A 21,714-nucleotide genomic window follows, 5' to 3' on the forward strand; every position below is an offset into this window, starting at 1 on the left:
TTAAAAAAAGAAAATTATATGAATAATTCAGTAGGCTAAGTAAAAAAAAAAACCTCACCAATTTATGAAATTTTAAGTCAAAAAATATCTCAACAAACTTACACGGTAGCTTTTGTAAAAGGATCCATGAAAAACCTGCATCAAGTGACTGGAGGTACCAGTGTGCATTGATACCCAGGGATTACCTCCTCCATAGAGGAAGGGGAAGAAGGAATGGGGAGGGGCTTGTGAGAGGGGAACTGGGAGGAGAAGGGGTGGCACAATCAGGATGTAGAGTTCATAAATAAATAAGAAGAAAAAGAAAAGAAAAACCTGACTCAATTACCACTCATAGTCCTATAAGACTACTTACTTCCTAAGATAAGGAACAAAATAAAAGTATTTTTGTAATTTTTATTTGACATTGTAGTGAAAGTTTTGAACAGAGCAATAAATCAAGAAAAAAAGGACTGAAAAATGGGGCCTGGGAGAAAGGTTGTCTTAATTTAAAGATGTTATTCATGAGCAGAAAACTCTTAGAATTTACCGTTGCTAACATTTCTCAATGTTTAAGACCACTGGATTTAAGATAATTATACACAAACAAATGTTATTTCTATGTACTAGAAATAAGTAACAAAAAACAAATGTTGAAAATTCATATTGTTCACAATAACATCAAAATATGAGAAGTTTCAGTATATATTTAACACAATTTTAAAACTTTCCATTCTGGAAAACTTAGAACATTGTTGAAGGAAGGATCCAATAAATAGCAATGTACCTTAGAAATGGAGACACATTTGAACAAGCAAATCAATATTATTCTACAGATTTGTCTCTATTTTACTCAAATTTTCTACCAAGCTTTTATAAAAGCCATTTATAGTGTAATTCTAGTGTATATATGGATATTAACAGCTTGGATATTTGAATTACATTTGAGAAAGAATAAAGTTTTAGGACTTAGCAATACCTGACCGAGATCCGGTGAAAACCCACTTAAGAAAAGATAGTATGAATCAAACGTATAAAACCATAAACTAATGAAGTACAATAAATATGTAGAAATAATCCCCAAAACACACAGTCAGCTGATTTTGGCCAAGTTTCTATACTGTATCAAAAGCAGAAGATAATTTCTTCAAGAAGTGTTGTCCTCCTTCCTGTTTTTTTTTTTTTTTTTCTCTTCACAGTCATAATTCTTCTGAGGGTGGGGATTGTATCTTTTCCTTTTGCTCCCTCTTCAGTAAGGTACTGTACTGGGATCACATAAGACACGTAACAATTTAACACTGAATGCTGAATAAAGATATTGACATATAAGAGGAGGCTAGGGCAAACCAGAGATTTTGCATTCACTGTTTTGAGACAGAGATCTAGTGTTGCCAGTGCTACACACGGCAAAGTTTATCATCATGAATTCTCACAGTGTGTTTTCACCTGTGTTAGGGAGGGGCTGCTGAGTTGTGGTCAAACAATCCTGGCGTATGTATCATTAGAGTAAGTGAAACAGAAATAAACAGAATTTCCGTCAGTAAGGTCTCTGGTGTTAGGATGAGTGGACTGTGACAGGGCTGGAAAGTGTAAGAAAGATGACTTTTTTCTCTCGGCTATGTAATATTTGCAATAACTCTGTCACTGCACTCCTTAGCATTAAACACTATTTAGCAGAGAATGATAATGAACAATAAAGCAGGAGGCTTTTGTCTGTGCCACCTACAAGGTATGAATACCAAACAGGTGTCTCCTGGATCATTCTGGAATCTCTGTGGGGTGCACCTGGGAGAGAAACGAGGGGCAGTGGAACCGGTGCACTATACAGCGGTGCTGATAATCGGAGTTTTCTGGAACTCTTCCAATCTTGCTTTTAGAATGTCCCTGCCCTTGTATGGTTCTTCTTGTCCTACAGGCCCAGCACAAGGGCCTGACCGCAACAGCTGCTGAAGATTCCCTGCAGATGAAAATGAAAGTCAAACTTGCTTGCACATTCAAAAGGGATTATCAACAAAGTATGTGGGTTTCTTCCCTGGATCTTTGCAACAAATGTGTATGTTTCTTGAATAATAATGACTTTCCTCTCTTCCATCATGTCTTTCTGAGTAGAGCTCTGAGGCATTGGGTGTTTTCATTTGTCCACTTATGGAAAGGAGAAAGAAAAGAACATAAATATTTCCTAGAGAGATTGACCATCCATGTTTGGCCTGGGATTAGCTGTAAATCTTCTGGCATCCCATGATTCCCTTAGTCAAAGGCAGACAATGGGTCACACTCCTTCTCTCAGTGCCACATCTGCTCCTACCAAGTGCTAACCTACTAAGTGCAAACAGACCTTGGGTAAAAGGTCTTTAGTTGTTTTTAAACCTGTGTGATACAAATAGTAAATGCCTGTTAAGTAAAAGTGAGAAAGCATGTGCACAGACGTGTTTATGTGCACACATATGTCCAAAGCAAACCCAAACCAACAAATAAAAACAGAGCCCTTTCTTATTGTACAAATATAACCAGTTTGTACTGTCTAGCAATGTGATCACATTACACATGTGTGAATTTGTGGAGATGCATTGTTATGTACATACACACATCTGTACACACAGGCATGTAGGTATCTACTCTGTGCTTTGTGTTTTTTTTTCCATTAGAGTGAATCTTCATCAATGTTCTTCCATGCCTCTCATCATTTAAAATTTGCACCATGTGACACTGCCCAACTAGCTTATGTCTGTTCTGCCAGTCATTAATGTTGATGTGTTCAAGGTTTGCTTCGTCCAACAGCATAGGTACACAAGGTTTTTAGCCTTAAACATAGGACTGAAAATCAGTTCACATGATTGAGACTTGTACGAATATTTCTTCACGATTTCAGTGTACACAAGGTATATCCTTCCAAAATTACCAATAACTCAAGTTTGGTTTCTTTCCAACTCACCAACAAGAGCTTGAGTTTGGATGATTTATCTGGAAATCCAAGTAAGGAAAATAAGACAGGAGAAACCAGGAGTTGCTAGCATGGGACCTGGGGTTCAGTTCAAGAGGACTTCAATGAGACTAGAATACGATTCAACTGTATCAGAGAAGCCAGGCAGTTGGGGACTTAATTTCATCCCATAACAGTTTGAGAGTTACCAGTGACAAATTAATCACTGACCCCCGAAGACCAAGGAAACACCTGTGACCACAGAATGTTTATAAGTATTAACCTAGGGAGCCATTAGCACTTATGAGAACTGTTCAGAGTGACCCACAGGGTGGACCAAGAAACACCTGTGACCACAGGATATTCATATATATTGACCCAGGGAACCAATACCACTCACGGGAACTGTCTAGACTAACTTACAGCGGACCAAGGAGACTTTTGGTTTTTTGGTCTCATAGTACCTATTTTTCAGATATGTAGGTGGTCACCAAATCATCTGCTTCCCACCATTGTCCTTTCTTTTTTGCTCTCTGACACCTTAGCACAATTCTTTTGACAGCGTGAAACCTATAGTATACAAAAAGTTAGCCACTGCCATCTTTTCTCTGTCACAGTCTTCAAGCCATCATCTATCACTGGGTATCATCACTCACTTGAATATTTCAATCCCATTGCCTGTGATCCATCTGAAGTAACCTGGCAAAGCTCATTCCTTAGCTAAACCCACATTTTCTTCCACTCAGTCTATGTCTGCTCTCTTCTACATAGTCACTTCCTACCACAGTCTCTCAGCTTCTAATATCCAAACTTATCTTCACAGTCAGATGGTTATAATCACTTCCTGTTTCAAAACAAACCAACCAAAAAAAAAACCCACCCAAAAGACAAAAACAAAACAAAAACAAAACAACCACTCAGAAGAAAACTCTACAAGCTCTTCCAAAAGCAGCCACCCTCACCTATCAGTTGTAAATAGCACCTCAGTAAGGGGTGGAGCCTGGAGACCATTTATCCCACTTATGTGGGAATTTTGGCCTTTTTAACCTTACTCAGGTAACCACAGCTGCTGTGAGGTAATGAGTGCAATGGCCATGTCATGTCTTTAGACATCACTTCGTAGCATTCCTTTTCATCCTTCAACTCTTTCAAACTCTTTTGTCTCCTCTTTTATGATTCTGTGATGTTTGAGCCTTTGATGGTGGTGGTGGCATGATTTAGGAACCCTGTTTAGGGCTCAACACTCAGTCTCTTACTTTCAACACCTAAAACAGTGATCATCTTTTCATTGACTGCTATCCATTGCAAAAAAGAAGCTTCTCTTTCCACAGTTTAGATCAGCGCCAGTCTATGGGTATACACATAAGTATTTAGACAGCACTTTGACAACATGAACATTTAGTAGAATAATAACGCCAGGGTCTTCGCTAAGGCCTATGACCAGACATGGCATTCCTTCTTGTGGAGCAGGACTCCAAAGCACGTAGAGAGTGATTAGTTATAATAGTGATGCCACTATGATATCTGTAGGCACATTTTGTCTGCCAGATCAGCATTGTAACATACAGGGTCCAGCACTGGGTATGGCCATTGATATGTTTTCTCCCCCGAGGAGCTTGAATAGAACCTCTTACCACTATGAAAAGACTAGTCAGTGGGGAGGAAGTTTTCCAGTCATACAGAGATGAACTTCTTTATATCATATAGCCAAAGAATGTATGGTGTCTTCAGCAATAGCATCTTACCATATAGTTCTGGTGTATATATAACCAAGAACAATGACAATAGACTATGTTCTATTGGATAACTCTAGAAGACTCCCTAACCAGAACTCATGCATTTCAATTTTCATGTGATAACCCATGTCTCTTGGAATACTTCTTTAAAGTGTTGTAAAATTAGCTCACTGACTAGTGGATTTTCATTAAGTCTTCTTCGTACAGCCTCAATTTTGCTTGACTCAACCACTATCCCCTTCTGTCCTCCATTCCCCTATCCCACGCTGGCTTAATCTTTTAACTTTTATATTTTCATTTCACCTGTACTCTATTATCCCTCGAACTGTTTCGTTTTTAAACTGAGTCGTGAGTTTGTGGGCTGGCTTTCCTATAAACCAACCTGTGGTGCTCCCTACACTCCTGCATGCTTTCATTCCTCTCTCATCTTCTTGCCTTATTTATTTGTTATCTTTTATACCAGTACTGTTCAAAATAGGCCTACGTGCCATTCTTCCTCATGGAATTCTCTTCCTCGTGTTGTTCTCTAGACTGTTGCCTATGAAGCTTCCATCACCACTCCCTCAAACTCTGCTTATAAATTCCAACAAAGATGTCTACGTACTTAATGACCTCTCCCTTCTTGATCTTGACCGCTGGCTACATTCGAGTCAGTTCATCATTCCTTCCCTCAGTGTGTATATTTTCCTCTGTTGACTTCAGAGACATTGGGATTTTCTGATGAATCTCTAACAACTTAAGTGGAAGCTTGGAGATTCCCTAGGCTCGGCTTTGTATCACAATAACTCTCTATTTCAACTCAGTTCCCATATCTACTCGTACAAGTTGCATTTATGAGGTTGATGGCTTTTAGTACCATATTTCTGCTGCCAAACTCTAACTTATATCTTTGGTCTAAACCTTTTCTTAATATCTGGAATCATATGTCCAACTTGTATTCACAAATTCTCCTTCAATGAAAAAGATATATAAGATCTGAGGACTCAAGCTGGAACCCTCAGTCTCCTTACCCAAACCTGTTGAGACTTTATCATCCCCATCTAAGCAAATGACTCCATCCTGTCCACTTCTCAGTGCAAAGTCTGAAGCATTCATATCCTTATGTTTTTCTCCTGTACTATATCAGATCCAATAATGTACCTTATAAGCTCCAACCCGAAATTATGTACAAAGTCAGCACCTAGCTTGCCTAGGCTACTCTGATTTCTTACTACCTCCAAGGCCAGTTTTTACTTTTGACTTCTCCTCTCATGAAGTTTGATCATCAGTACTAGGTCCCAAGTGTTTCTTTAAAGATTTTTTCATAGATATAGATATAGATATAGATATTTTATTTAGTTATATTTCAAATGTTATCCCCTTTCCTTGTTTCCCCTTCAGAAACCCCCTATCCCATCTCCCTCCCCCTGGTTTTATGAGGGCACTCCCCCATCCACTCCTGCCTCCGTGCCCTCTCATTCCCCTACACTGGGGCATTGAGCCTTCACAGGACCAAGGGCCTTTCCTCCCATTGATGCTGGACAATGCCATCCTCTGCTACGTATGCAGCTGTAACCATGGGTCCCTTCATGTCCCTCCATGGTTGGTGGTTTAGTCCCTGGGAGCTCTGGAAGGTCTGGTTGGTTGATATTGTTGTTCTTCCTATGGGGTTGCAAACTCCTTCAGCTCCTTCAGTCCTTTCTCTAATTCCTCCATTGGGGACCCCTTGCTCAGTCCAATGGTTGGCTGTGAGCATCTGCTTCCATATTTGTCAGGCTCTGACAGAGCTTCTCAGAAGACAGCTATATCAGGCTCCTGTTAGTAAGCGCTTCTTGGCATCTGCAATAGTATCTGGATTTGGTGGCTGCATATGGGATGGATCCCCAGGTGAAGCAGTCTCTGGATGGCCTTTCCTTCAGTCTCTGCTCCATACTTTGAAGTTGGATGAATTACTCTTCATTTAGAACCCCCTGGAACTTCAGAACTCAATGGTAGAAGACTGCAGGATTTACCTGGTTCTAACCACATAATCTTAATTTTTTTTTTACCTCATTGTCCAATTGGGCTTTATCTCTGCTGATACATATATATCTTACTAGCTTATCTGCTAAGCAATTTCTTGCAATTCTACCTTCTGGATCTTTCCTGACTACCTTATTTAAAACTGTGATCTCCACATTCCATGTCTTTCCATTCCTATCTGTTTGAGCCTCATTTTGTTTCATCATTTTGTTTTTGTTTTCCTGTCCTGTTTTACCATCAACCTATGATATAATGTTTGTAGATAGAATTCATTTATATTTTATTACTATTTTTCTTTTCATTGTTGGATGTAAGTTTTATTTTATTTTTAAGAATAAAATAAAACTTTGTTTTTAGGAGCTAATTCTTCTCCCAAAGAAGTTACCAGTACCTAAAAGACTGCACTACTTATTCCTCCTACATTTCCCTTCCCATTTATTTCCCTCAGATATTTCCACATTTGTTTTCTGTTTTCTTTATGTGTTTTGCTACCAATATCAATCATTCACTTGAGATGTGTGATTGATTATGTGCATGCACTGGTCTCCAGTGTCAAACATGTCCAAACTCCCTCCTTCCCTTCCTTTCTCTTTCTTTTTTCCCTTCCCCTCCCCCTTCTTCCCTTTCCGGCCATCCCTGTCCCACTCTTTCTCTTTCTCTCTCTCTCTCTCTCTCTCTCTCTCTCTCTCTCTCTCTCTCTCTCTCTCTTTCTCTTTCTCTCTGTCTCTTTCTTTCTCTCTCTTTCTCTCCTTCTCTCTCTCCCCCTCTCCCTCCCCCTCCCCCTCCCCCTCCCCCTCCCCCTCTCCCTCCCCCTCTCCCCCTCCCCCTCCCCTCCCCCTCCCCCTCCCCCTCCCTCTCCCTCTCCCTCTCCCTCGATTTCGCTTTCTCTTTCTCTTTCCTTTCCTTTCCTTTCCTTCCTTTATGGTATAAATGGCCACATATAACTAATACGAAAGACCGAGCCAGCAAGATGGCTCAGCAGGTAAAGCCACTAAGCCTGATGACCAGAGATTAGTCTCAGGACCTATATAAAAGTGAGAGGAGATATTCACAAAATTGTCCTCTGAACTTCACATGCACATGTGTGACACACACAATAGGGAAAGGAATGTAATACAAAGTATATTTTTAAAAGACTATCAGACTTCAAAGATACTTTCCCAGGAGCTTGGAATTTAATTATAAAACTAAAATACCATCTGATATGGGACAGAAGAGTCTCTGATCTGGTGTCATAAATATGTAGGAATGGATGTCTTAATTATTACAGACTTAGAGGAAAGTCTTTCGGGAGAGGTAAGAATTCTAACCCTGAAGCTTAGGTAAGTATATTGTTTAGGGCAATTAATGTTACTTTGGCCACACACAACCCCCAGATAATACAGTTAAACACAGTGAGTGTTTGTTGTTTATATTAGCTTGCTGATGACAACTGAGGTTTTTTTCTGGTCATTGCATCTCACACCTGGCCATCATGATCTTGTCAGTGTGCCTGTAATACCCTTTCTGCAGATTACTAGCCAGAAGTAGAGAAAGCTTCTTTTAGGCAATGTTATGTTCAGGTCCAGAAGCCACAGTTGTCTCTGCTATGTACCATCAGTGGAACCTAGACAGCAGGACTCACTTACCTACAGGAAGGTTGGTTATTTGGTGAAAATGAGGGGTCTCTGCTGGGGGTATATGCAGACAGAAGTAGAGGGCTGTTCAGCAAACAAGTTAGTGGCAGCCAAGGCAGAGAGCCAGGAGGAACAGATGGTTCAGGAAGGAGCAGCAGAGAAGCCAGGCTGTGGGAGCTGAGTGGGGATTGCAGAATGACTGTGCCTGACTCCACAATGGTATTTCTATTAGAAGACTACATGGTTAATGAAGAAAACTTGGGCATATCCTAAAGGCTCATCAAGTATGTAAAATTACTCATCGTCTGCTGAAGAGAGAAATCATTCTATTGGTTGCTCTTAGCTTCCTTGAGAATATTTATGATTCATGAATTTTAAATTTATGGTCAGATTAGACATAATATTTTAAAAATATTTATGTATTTATTTTTATGTGTATGTGCTTGTAGGCTTGTAGGAGTTTATGTATACTTCATGTGTTCAGGTGCCTGTTTACTTCAGAAGAGGTCAACAGACTCCCTGAAACTAGAGTCATAGGTGGTTATGAACCATCAAGTAGGTTCTAAGAACTGAACACAAGTCCTGTGCAAGAGAAGCAAATGCTCTTAAAATATTATTAGCGGATTGTATCTCCGGTCTTCTCATAATATTTTTATCATGTACAATCTTTACCATACTAGTAAAGATATTGTGTCTTTACCTATACTAGTAAATCTACCAAAGAACTAGAACTTAAAGCCATATTTATGCAGTTATTATTTCAGTAATTATTTACCAAACATCTACTAGTGCACATATCATAATCAACTCTCATTCATAGTGAAGAAGCACATTCCGATACTCAAATAGCTAATATTCTAGTTGGAAAATTGAATAATAAACAAGTAAACATGTAAATTAATACACATTTTTAGATGGAGTTAGAGGTGAGGATGAATAATTGAGGAATGGGTGTTTAGCTTAGATAGCTTCAAAGAAGGGAACCTTATCCAGGAACTTGACTTGTTCTCAGTCTGTGAGGCACGGGGGAAGGAGTATTTTAGACAGAGGAATCAGAGACATGAGCCTCATTATTACCTGATGAACCAGAACTTTCCTGAGACTGGCATGGAAATGTATAGCTCTGTTAAGAAGACAAAAACATCTATAAATCAGACAAACAGGTGTGCTTGGGATTACAAATTCATTAATGAGGCAGTGGACCTTTGAGAGCGAGAGACTGCATTGCAGCAGTGGTCATAAATAGATTTGTTTACAAGGAGGACTATGACCTTAGAGCTGACACGATGGCACAGTGTGTCTTTTGAGATTACGATGAGTGCAATGCTGACTCTAATGGGCTTCAGGCAAAGATCATAAAGGAAACTTCATGCTTACCCTTTTCTCTCAGATCTCTGCGTCTCATAGGAGAGTGTTACTTAAGAATATTTCTGCTATGAAAAAAAGTAAGACAAAAGAAATTTCCAGAGATAAACTTAGAGAAGTGCTGCATAGCTACAAATATAAGCAGTAGTTACTTTCTTTTGGTTCCTTTATCTTCTGTAGGTCCTTCCTCTATTTTTTTTCCTATGGTCTGGTGTCTTTTCTCATATGAGCATGGCCTTGTCTTCTCTATTATTGGGCTTTATACAACTACTCTGAGGAGATCTCTTCTGTCTCAAACATCCTGCAGACTACAAAGCTACCAAGAAGTAATAACTTATTCTGTGTTTTGATGACATTATACCAAATCAAAAAAAGAAAAAAAGAAAAGAAAAAAGAAAAGAAAAAAAGAAAGAAACCCAAAGCAAAGCCTTATTTCATCATCTCTGTAAATACAAAGAATTGTCACATAGAACTACGTTATCCAAAGAGAAGATGTCAGTGTGTGTTAAACAGGCTCCGTGACAAAGTTGTAGTTTACGTCTCAGACTGACCAGACCCAGATTTCACTCACACAAACTTCTGGATACCTGGTGGTGTTGTATTAAGTCTCTTTATTTTCAGACTATAGTGCTTTTATAGCAAATGAGAGTCCTTCTTACTCTGAGAAAGGTTTTGATTGGCAGTGCTGTTCATCCCCCCTGGTTTGAAAGCAAGGCATCCAGAAAGAATAGAGACATGAGATTCTTCTTTAAACTGAGGCCTTCTGCAGAGAAAACAGAAAAAGTGATATCAACTTGAGAACAACTTCGTTCTAGTTCACATCTATTAAACTTTTACTCCATGCTAAGAAATGAACTAAATATTTTACACAGACCAATTTGTTTAACAAGAGAAGCAATATAAATTTTTTCTTGCACAATAGGAAACTGAGGCTTGGGAAAGCCATTTGTTTGATGCCCCACAGTTGGCAAAGCTCAGAGGCATAATTCAGTTTCATGCAGCTGATTCCACAGTCCGAGTCTGAACCACTTGCTCATGCATGGTAGCTATCTCTCCTCTCCAGAAGCCCTCCAGGGGAAGCACTGTGATTTCTACTTTATGAGGAAGGAAACTCAAGTAGGCAAGTTTAATGTTTAGGAGCTCAAGAAACTGCTCCATTGGTTAAGTGCCTGCCATAGAAACATGAGGAACTATGTTTGGATCCCCCACATCCACATCCCACAAGCCATGTAGGGCCAGACATGGCAGCTGAAACCCCAGTGCTGGGGACAGAAAGATAGGAAAGTCCCAGGGAGGTGGAGTTTGGCTAGCCTGCCTCTACAAAACACTAGGCTTCATGTTGAGCGAGTCTCTGTCTCAAGTCATAAGATAGTGTTGATTGAAGAAGATACCCAAGAATGAGCTCTGGCCTCATGCATGCTCATATGTGGACCCACATGAACAGGCACATAGACTAAAACCTACTGTCTCTGAACAGAGTTAAAACACCATTAAATATTTAAGGGTAGCTTTGGCATTTCTACTGAGGCTCCTTGAGTACAACATGCTTCTTTCCATCCTTGGAAAGAGGAGTTTTGGAATATGGTCCATGAATGAAGCCTGTGTGTGGAGATTTCTGAGGCCTTGTAAGAAAACTTCAAATAGCTTCTGGTCTGGGCCAGAGCACTGAGCAGATCTTGGGTGGCAGCTCTGCCCCCAGTCTCTAAGAATCCAGAGGAATCAGAGGAATCGGGGACCCCAGGTGCTCTAACTCAGGCAGTATCTTAGGTAAGCAGACAGCAAGGCCTGCCACAAACAGGGAGTAACTGGGACCCACAAGGACCCAGGAAGTCACTCCCAGCCCAGAGCACTGGTTCCCTTTGGTCTGGACCAGAGCACTGAGCAGATCTTGGGCGGCAGCTCTGCCCCCAATCTCTAAGAACCCAGAGGAAACGGGCTCCCAGAGCTCTAACCTGGGCAGCATCCTGTCTGCCCTTGAGCACTGAGCAGATTTTGGGCCCTAGCGCTTACCCCAGTAGTAACACCCACCCCACAAAGTTCTCATTCAACCAAGATAATAGGAAAGACAGGCTCCAGTCAGGGACAGGGCAGGTAGCACTGAGGAGATACAGATGGCAAAAGGCAAGTACAAGAACATAAGCATCAGTAACCTAGGGTACTTGGCATCATTAGAACCTAGTTCTCCCACACTAGAAAGTCATGAATTCCCCATATCACCAGGAAAGCAAGATTCAGATTTAAAATCACTTCTAATGATGATGACAGAGGACTTTAAGAAGGACATAAATAACACTCTCAAAGAATTTGAGGAGAACACAGGTAAACAGGTAGAAGCCCTTAAAGAGGAAACACAAAAATCCCTTAAAGAATTACAAGAGAACACAACCAAACAGGTGAAGGAATTGAACAAAACCATCCAGGACATAAAAATGGAAGTAGAAACAATCAAGAAATCACAAAGGGAGACTACGCTGGAGAAATACAGCATACAAAAAAACAGAATACAAGAGATAGAAGAGAGAATCTCAGGTGCAGAAGATATCATAGAAAATATCAATACAACTGTCAAAGAAAATGCAAAACTCAAAAAGTTCTTAACACAAAATATCCAGGAAATCCAGGACACAATGAGGAGACCAAACCTAAGGATAATAGGTATAGATGAGAGGGAAGATTCCCAACTTAAAGGGCCAGTAAATATCTTCAACGAAATTATAGAAGAAAACTTCCCTAATCTAAAGAAAGAGATGCCCATAAACATACAAGAAGCCTATAGAACGCCAAATAGACTAGACCAGAAAAGAAATATCTCCCGTCACATAATAATCAAAACACCAAGTGCACAAAACAAAGAAAGAATATTAAATGCAGTAAGGGAGAAAGGCCAAGTAACATATAAAGGCAGACTTATCAGAATTACACCAGACTTCTCACCAGATACTATAAAAGCTAGAAGATGCTGGACAGATGTCATACAGACCCTAAGAGAACACAAATGCCAGCCCAGGCTACTATACCCAGCAAAACTCTCAATTACCATAGATGGAAAAATCAAGATATTCCACGACAAAACCAAATTTACACAATATCTTTCCACAAACCCAGCATTACAAAGGATAATAGCAGGAAAGCTCCACTACAAGGAGGGAAATTCTACCCTAGAAAGAGCAAGAAAGTAACCCTCTTCTAACAAATCCAAAAAAAGATAGCCACACAAAGATAACTTCACCTCTAATAACAAAAATAACAGGAGACAGCAATCACTGTTCCTTAATATCTCTTAATATCAATGTTTCCCAATTAAAAGACATAGGCTAATGGACTGGATACATAAACAAGACCCAGCATTTTGCTGCATACAGGAAACGCACTCAGTGCAAAGACAGGCTCTACCTTAGAGTAAAAGGCTGGAAAACAATTTTTCAAGCAAATGGTCCTAAGAAACAAGCTGGAGCAGCCATTCTAAAATCTCCAGCCTGAGAACACAAAGTGGGGGGTGCATGGCTCCACTTGTATAGGTAATTGAGGGTGGCTGTGCCAGGCATCAGTGGAAGTGGACAGCCTTGGTACCTTAAAGTTTGGATTCCCTAGTGTTGGGGAATTTCAAGAGCAGGGAGGTGGAAATGAGAGGATGGTGGAAGTATACCCTCATAGTAATTGGAGGGGGGGGAATGGGGTAAGGGGTTAGGCACCAGTGGAAGTGGAGGGCCTAAGTGCCCAAAAGTTTGGATTCCCTGATGTTGGGAAATTTGAGAGCAGAAAGGAAAAAATGGGAGGATGGTGAAAGCACACCCTCATAGAAACCCCCAGAATTATATGGATGAGACATGACAGAGGCAGGCTGCCAGAAGACTAGATTTCAGAATTCAAACAATTATCTAGATACTAAAATTTGTTTTGAGAATTGTATAGTGCAGAATACATAGCCTTGGTGTATCTACTCATCAGGCAAGCTGAGCAGACCTGCTCGAATCTCTGATGTCCTGGAATTCCAGCTGGTTGCAGTGAAGACACAGTGTCAGAGGCTTATCAATTTACTCTTCCCCCAACCCCTCTTCTAATATCTCAACATCCATAATCAGCTTGAAGAAGTTAATGAAGAGTTGGCGCTCCTATTCCCTGGGCTTGGGGAATGAAGTGGTTAATATTGGGCCATCTTTTTAGGGAAAAGTAGTGGTTTTGGTGTAACAGGGAGGATTAGCTGGGATTTATTGCATAGCCATAACCTACTGGTAGAAATTTGTATAATTGTTATTAAGATGAAGTTATAATTTCTTAAATGGTACAAAATTTACTTTATTACAAATTTAAGGTTTTCATTGGTACAAGCTTCTTATTAATATAAAAGTGAGATGAATATTTTTACTATCATAGGCATTGTGCCTGTATAACACATTTAGGAATACAAGGCTTAGACCCAGTCCTTCTTTAACTTTCTTAACTTATTTGAGATGGTTAGCCTGTGAGTTAAGGGCCTATAGCAAATTCATGGCTTTGAGTTTGTTGTTAGGGTGTTTTCTATATTTTATTTAGAAGTAGCTGAGAGGAGTTAACAGACAATAGTCCAGATTGCCTTACATAAATAGTTGGTTTTCAAAACATCAGAAATTCACAAAATTGACGTTACAAACATTTCTATATTAATGTTCATTTTGATTAGAGACCTGTCTGCTCCTGACAGCTTCTTGTCTTGGATTCTAAGAAAACTTATAGTCTCATAGCCAATCCTTGCTATTTACTTTGGGAGAAAAGATTTGAGAGGGTGGTTTTCAGCTGACATTCATTCTAAAGCCAAAAAAAAAAAAAAAAAAAAAAAAAAAAGCCAGGTTCAGAACTAAATCTTTTATTTAGGAGAGATGACAGAGGTTCTGCTTAGTCAACAAAATGATGGACTGGGTATTAGGTCTATCTTGCACCTTACTGACATAAATTGGTATAGTTGTGCCCTAACTGTATTTTGAGAGAAAAGTTTTAACAGGAAAGGTGATATGTAGGAGGAGCTAAGGTGGGAGTAGTAAGGAGAGGAGGAGTAAGGAGAGGAGGAGGAGAAGGAAGGAGGAGGAGGAGGAGAAGGAGAGGAGGAGCTAGGTGATGAGAGAGAAAGAGAGAAGGGAGTCATACATGGAGGCAGATGTTCACATGTCTCTGCCAGTCAAAGATAGTTGATATATCTAGGTTGGGTATTGGGTTACACTTCTGATTGATATTGAGCATTACCAAATTTATATAGCCATTGGTTAACATTATAAAAATTGTATAAAAGCAAAAAGAAGAAGGGGGTATGGGATAGGGGTTTTCTAGGGAGGGGAAATGGGGAAAGGGGATGGCATCTGAAATGTAAATAAAACATCCTATTTAAAAAAAATACAAAACGAAAAAAAAAATAAAAGAAAACTTCAAATAAACAAGACAAGAGTCTTGTAATCTCTGTTTCTCCATAACATGGGTTGTTTTTGGAATGTGCTTTCACACCCCTTCCAGGTATAGCAAGTTTACCTCAGGTTATTCATTATAACTAGCTATTATTTGTTTATATGGATCTATGGAAAAACATCTCTTTGCCACATGTGGCCTATCCTTGTGATTGTAAAGGTCACTCAAGTGGCTCTTCATAACCCTCAGAGTATAAGTTGTCTGATGTTCTGAATGAAGTTAGCTATTGCATGAGACATTAGTCCACCTAATTTTTAGGTTGGCTCCCCAGGTTCATGCTGCCAACTAGAATGGTAAACAAGAGGCATCACCACAATCAGGGACCTGAGTCAGTTATGAGATAAGAGGGTGGGGACCCTTATGGAAGGTGAGTCTGCATAGTAGGCAGAAACTAGGAAGGCTTTTCATTATGCCAAGCTTGTGCAGAATTGCTTAAAAAAGGAGGAGCATAAGTGTCTAAACCACAACTTGTAGATTGATTATTTGTTTATGATTATAATCTCCAGTTTCCAGAATAAGGGACTTTAGATAAAGAATAGAGCAGAGTCTGTAAGAATATGGAAAAGGCATATAACAAGGGGGGATCCCCTGGGTCCCTTGTGCATTAGGTTGGACTGTTCTCAATGTGCTTAAGGAACATAAGAAGGATATTAATCATGAGTAAGAGAGGGCTGATTTCTTGAATGAATATAAACTGGATAGTCAAACTTTAAAATTGAAAAAAGAGACAAAAGTAGATTTTTCCACACTACCACCAACCATGGCAGTGGCAGTAATTATGATCACTCCCCTAGCTCCTTTGCTGGAGTGGAGTCTCCAATCTATCTATCATCTATCTATCTATCTATCTATCTATCTATCTATCTATCTATCTATCTATCAATCATCTATCTCCTCCATTGTCTGAAAATGACCCTGCAGCACTGATGTGAGAGATTTGATAATCTATTTAATACTGACTCCTCTGCATTTTTTTGATGAGGACTTATGAGAGTCTATGACAAAGCTAAGTTTACAACCTAAGGGAGCTAGGGCGTGGCAGGGAAACAGAATTCGTATAGCAATTCCTCCCTCATGAGGTGCTCTTGGTGTTTCCAGTGAAATGTTAACAAAATCAAAATTTCTATATGCACTAACCAATCTGTTTAAAACTCTAGATGGTGAGATGACATTGGACAGTTCTCATATATTATCCCAAGAGGCAAGAAAAGAACTACAGCTCTTTGAATCTAGACTAAAAGAAGCATTTGTATATCATGGTATCCTACACTACTGTTAAACTTACTTATTGTCCCCACTTAATTATTTCCTGCAGGTTTTATAGCACAAGAGGCTTAACCTTGGGAATGTGTCTCTTTACACCATCAAGGCCATAAAATACTAACTGCTTGCGTTACTTATTTTGCTCAATTAGTAAATCAGGAGAGAATCTGATGTCAACAACTGTATGTATTTGATTCTTGTTTTATTATATTACCAGTAACTAACAATTGGTTTTTAAGAGCATTATAGAATTCTATGGATTTTCAAATTTCATGTGCACATTTTTATGGAAGGATAGAAAATCATTATCCAGCTGGTAAGCTATGGGATATTTTTTTTTCATATGAACTGAAATTGTGATTACAAACATTGTCTAATCTCTGATTCCACAGGCAGACACTTATTTTATGGATGGGTCACTTAATGGTAAAGGAGGGATGTGTGGTCCAGACAGTCATCTATCTATTAATACTTCCTTTTCCTCAGCCTAACAGGTGGAACTGGTTATTTTAATTCATCTATTACTGTTAATTCATACACCCTTAAATATTGTTTAGGTTCTTCTTTCTGTTATAAGATTATTTCCAGCAATAGACTCACACTCATAAACACTCTACACACTCTCTGGTTTTATTGCAAAAGGAAATAAGCAAGTTGATTGTCTTAGGCCTTTACTGCTGTGAACAGACATCATGACCAAGGCAACTCTTACAAAGGACAACATTTAATTGAGGCTGGCTTACAGGTTCAGAGGTTCAGTCCATTATCATCAAGGTGGGAGCATGGTAGTGTCCAGGCAGGCATGGTGCAGGAAGAGCTGAAAGTTCTACTCTTCATCTGAAAGCCACTAGGAGAAGACTGGCTTCCAGGAAGCTAGGATGAGGGTCTTATAGCCCACACCTACAGTGACACACTTCCTTTACCAAGGCCACATGTGGGGAGCCGACAGAAGGCGGCTATCATCCTTGCAGCCATCTTGAGCCATATATCCTGACAAGAGACTTGATGACAATAGCCTACAACAGCTGAGAACACTCTGATAACATCTTGTTTTAGATACCCAGGATTTTCCCTTGGGTACCTGAGACTTAAAGGTGTGTGACTTAAGGGCTTGACTTAGAGATCATACTTAGAGACAAGACCTAAGGGCATGATTAAAGGCGTGACCTAAAGGTGTGGCTTAGAAGTGAGACATATAAAAGGCAAGAGGCAGACAGAAGAAATTATTATCAAGTATTAGGCACTTGGAGTAGGCACTTGAGACTCAAGACAGGCAATTAGACATTAGACACTTGCACTCGGGACTAGACACTTAGAAGAAGTAACTTGGAACTGGGAAAGAGACTAGCAACTGGAACTAGGATTAGGACCTGAGACTTGGTACTTGGAACTAGGGACTTGGAGAGAAGAAGAGAGACTGAAGAATAAATGGGATTGAATCACACTCTGTCTGGTCTCCATTCTTCACATCCATCCTCACTCTCTCTCTTGCTGAACCCCGACCCTCGGACTGGAGTAGCTTGGGGCAGTGTAGGCTATAACAATTTAGCCCCCAAGGCTTTTGGCAGTGTGGGTTGCAACATTGACAGAGTGGTCCGCAACATTTTTGACACCCACGTGGGGCAGCTGGGTTCTCAACAGCCACACCTCTAAATAGTGTCACTCCCTGGGCCAAACATATTCAAACCACCAAACTGATGCATTAGCCTGTCCTATTTTTACTTCTCCATAAGGAAGTTGGGAAGGGGCATGCATCTGTTATTGCAGATAGATCTCCTAAAATATCATGGAATCCTTTTTGTTTCTCCAGTCCTGGGCTATTAATGACAGTGGTGGAAGGCAAGGAAACAGAGGAAGTCACCCAAAAGATAGCAAACATCCAGATCAAAGACAAAAAGATAGAGGCCGAATCATCAGAAGTCAAGTGTGTCTACCTGGGGCCAAGTTAAGGCCCTATGCACTTTACTAATCACTTTGTATTTATAACTGGACATTGGGACTGTAAGAAACTCATTTATTCATCTGGAAAAGGGACTGAGTTTAATTTTTCCTTGGAATTTAAATCACTTCCTATTTGCATATGACATCATAACACTTGTATTCCTATTAAAAGTGAATATAGACTTATGTTCTACAAGATACTAGAATTACTAATCATATGGGTCTCTTTTCAAGCTATTCTCTAGATTTTCTGATCATTATAATAATATAATTGTACTGGTCATAGTTTGGATCTCTGTTCTTGGTGGCAGAGTATTTCACACAATGCTTTTACTGTTCTAATATTATAATTTGCTTGCTTATATTATACTCATGCATTAAATGACAACTAGACGTATTTACAACATCTCAAATTGCAACCACTCTGGATATACTGGTATTAAAAGATTAAAGGGAAAGTGTGTTGGAATATGGTTCGTGAATGAAGCTGTGTGAGGAGATTTCCAAGACCTTGTGAGAAAACTCCAAGTAAACAATCTCTGTTTCTCCATCTTATGGATTGTTCTTGGAATGAGCTTTCATTCCCCTCCTATGTATAGCAGATAGGATTGTTTACTTCAGATTGTTCATTACAACTGTCTATTATTTGTTTATATGTCTCTATGGAAAAAAACATGTTTTTGCCATGTCAGCTTGTCTTTGTGACTGTAAACTTTACTCAGAGTGACTCTTCTTAACTCTCAGAATATAAATTGTCTGATGCTCTGAATAAAGTTGGCTATTGCATGAGACTTTAGTCTGCCTTAATTTTTGACCCTGCTCTCCCAGGTTCATACTACCAACTAGAGTGGTAACAGAGGAGCACTGTCCTTTCTATACTGTCACCTCCAAATTCCCTCCCGACAAGCTTTTATGTTGTTGGGTAGAGATTCTTTGGTAGTAGAATCCTGTTTATCTGTATCAATCACCAAGCTATAGGTCGTTTATTGATACTTTAATGCCAAGAGCTCAGAACTAAAAGCAATAGGTGTATAAAGTGAGGGTTTCTGCACCAAATGTATAAAAGTGAGAAAGTGATTGGTTTAAGTTATAGTTGACAGGACCGTTTCTACTGTAGATATGGCCAGAGGCATCTGGAAGAGTCCAGGGCAGGGAGAGAACATAATATACTGGACAAGGCCAGCCGACTGAACTGGGTCATGAGAAGAAAGCAAGAAGGGAAGAGGAAGAGAGAGAAAGAAAGAGAGAGAGAGAGAGAGAGAGAGAGAGAGAGAGAGAGAGAGAGAGAGAGAGAAAAGAGGACCAAGAAAGTCCATGGCTGAAATAGAGTACTATATGAATCAGAAGCTGGGAGAAAGGGAGTGAGCTGGAGGAGTTTAGGGTAGGAAGCAGGGTGAGAAAAGCTGAGAAGAGCCAGAGTATTGAGCGAGCCTGGAGACCAACTTGCACTTTTGTATGCTAACAGGTATCACAAATAGCCATTTGCCCCTAGTTCTTTTGGCTCTGACAATAGGAAGATAAAGAGGGGGCAGGCCTGCCCTCGTGGAGCAATGGTCTTAATTAGGAAGAAAAGAGAGAGTCTTGTGATAGAATAAATGGCATTATAAGTCGCAGTCAAAGGCAGGCATGATAAAGACTTGAACGGATGGCGTGAGTAGCGAGATCAGAAGGGATCCAGGAGCAGAGAGTCACTCTTCCCTCCCCATCATCAAAGCCTTCCTGATTCCTCAGAGGACTCTTTCCAACTTTCCTGGACACTTCCCTGTACCCCACCTAACATTCCTTACCTGCCCACATTTGTTAGAAACATTGGAGTATTAAAAACAGTCCAGCAAAGTAAGTAAAGTCAATTTTGTCTTTGGGTTTCTCTGTGAATGAAGCTCTGGTATTTAAAAAATGGGAGAGGTCACAGGCAGTAACAAAAAGCAACCAAGAGGTCAGAGTGGAGGCATAGCCGTTTCTCTACAGCACCTTCTTGCCCAGAGAGCTATTCTTTCCAGTCAGGAGGTGGTTGCCTTTCAGACACCCAACAGTATCCCCTGACACCTGTACCTGACTCTTCTAACCTGAACAGGCCTGAAGCTAGGTTTGTGGGATGAGATGAGGGAGGAAAGGTTTAAGAACATGAGATCACTAATGAGGAACCAAAAGAAATGCAAAAGATTTGAAGGAAAAATGCAGTGATACAACTGGGCAGCACAGGAAATTTGACCTGCCTCCCACTCTACCCCAACATCAAACCTAGTAGCAGTCTGTGACTGGGGTACCAGGGAGAGCATCGTAATTGTTTGTGGCTAGGGCATCAGGGGAAAGCATTATCATTGTCTGTAGATGGGTTAGCAGGAGAAAGCATCATCATTGTTTGACTATGGCTGGGGTAGCAGGGCAAGCATCATCACCTGGTCTGTGGATAGCAGGGGGAGGATCATCATTGTTTGTCTGTCCTGGGGTAACAGGGGAAGGATCATCACCTGGGCTGGGGCTGGGGCTGGGGCAGCAGGGGAAATCACCATTGTTTTATCTTTCATCCTCCAGTCAAATGTCAGACACAAATCCCATGGGACCAAAAGGTTAGGCTGTGGTAAAGGCCCTCTGTCTCCAATCAAAGGTGACAGAGAGAAGATAAATAGGCTTGATAACCTTGAGAAATTCCATTTCCTGAACAGCTTTCAGCATGTGTTTCATGAGGGTTGTCCAGAGTCACTTTCCTGTCCCTTTTGCTGTCACCTGATAAGGTCAAGGCATCTAGTTGCCAGAGACAATTCCCTGTGAAGAAACTACAAACCACCTTTGGCTGCAGTGTTAGACCTTAGAAATGCTCCCAAGAGCTTTTAGTTCCTCTCTCTGGGGCTTCCGGGTCTGTGACAAGGAACCCAGCTTTCAGGCATCACAGGATTGCTGGCCAAAGGAATACACACACGGTAATTCAGCTAGGCCTTTGCAGAGAGAAAAAAAAAAAAAAAAGCAGCAGGCAGGACCTAAGGCCACAGGCTAAGGTGTGGCTCCACGGAAGAGAGGAGGTTTACAAAGTGCAACTGCAAGGTCTTGCTTTATTGAGGTGGGTGGGTGAGGAGAGGAGGGAAAGGAGTTGGGGGAAGGGAGGGAGGGCATGGAGACTAATAAGCAGGGAGGAAGAAAAGAAAGGAGGAAGGAAGAAAAGGAAAAAAGAAATGGAGAAAGTGGAAGAAGGAAGGAAGGAAGGAAGGAAGGAAGGAAGGAAGGAAGGAAGGAAGGAAGGAAGGAAGGAAGCCAGACAAGGGAAAGAGGGAGGAGAGAACCTATAGTCACATCAAGTAAAGGGAGGAGGATTTGGCTCTTAGATTCTGAAGTAGGAGACTTGCTATTATCATTTAAGGTCACTGCCTTTTGGACGAGCTATCTCCCTACAGCGTTGACAACATTATTCACGCATCAGCATGTGTATTGTGACATCTAAAGGGCTTCCTGCTTGAGAACACCAAGA

General features: G+C 40.4%; 1 protein-coding gene across 2 annotated transcripts in view; it reads right to left on the bottom strand.

Annotated features, from left to right (window-relative positions):
• Positions 1 to 668: 668 nt before the first annotated feature.
• LOC143443823 (uncharacterized) overlaps positions 669 to 21,714 on the bottom strand; it is a 29,233-nt gene continuing 8,187 nt past the window's right edge. For both annotated transcript variants that reach the window (XM_076941764.1, XM_076941763.1), the window contains exons 3-4: positions 10,274 to 10,377; positions 669 to 1,933 (exon numbers count right to left, since the gene is read on the bottom strand). In XM_076941764.1, coding sequence (XP_076797879.1) covers positions 1,797 to 1,933; positions 10,274 to 10,377 — 241 coding nt within the window. In that variant the 3' untranslated portion in view covers positions 669 to 1,796. The remainder of the gene's footprint in view (positions 1,934 to 10,273; positions 10,378 to 21,714) is intronic.

Source organism: Arvicanthis niloticus, chromosome 10 (assembly GCF_011762505.2).
Source record: "Arvicanthis niloticus isolate mArvNil1 chromosome 10, mArvNil1.pat.X, whole genome shotgun sequence".
Classification (NCBI taxonomy): Eukaryota; Metazoa; Chordata; class Mammalia; order Rodentia; family Muridae; genus Arvicanthis; species Arvicanthis niloticus.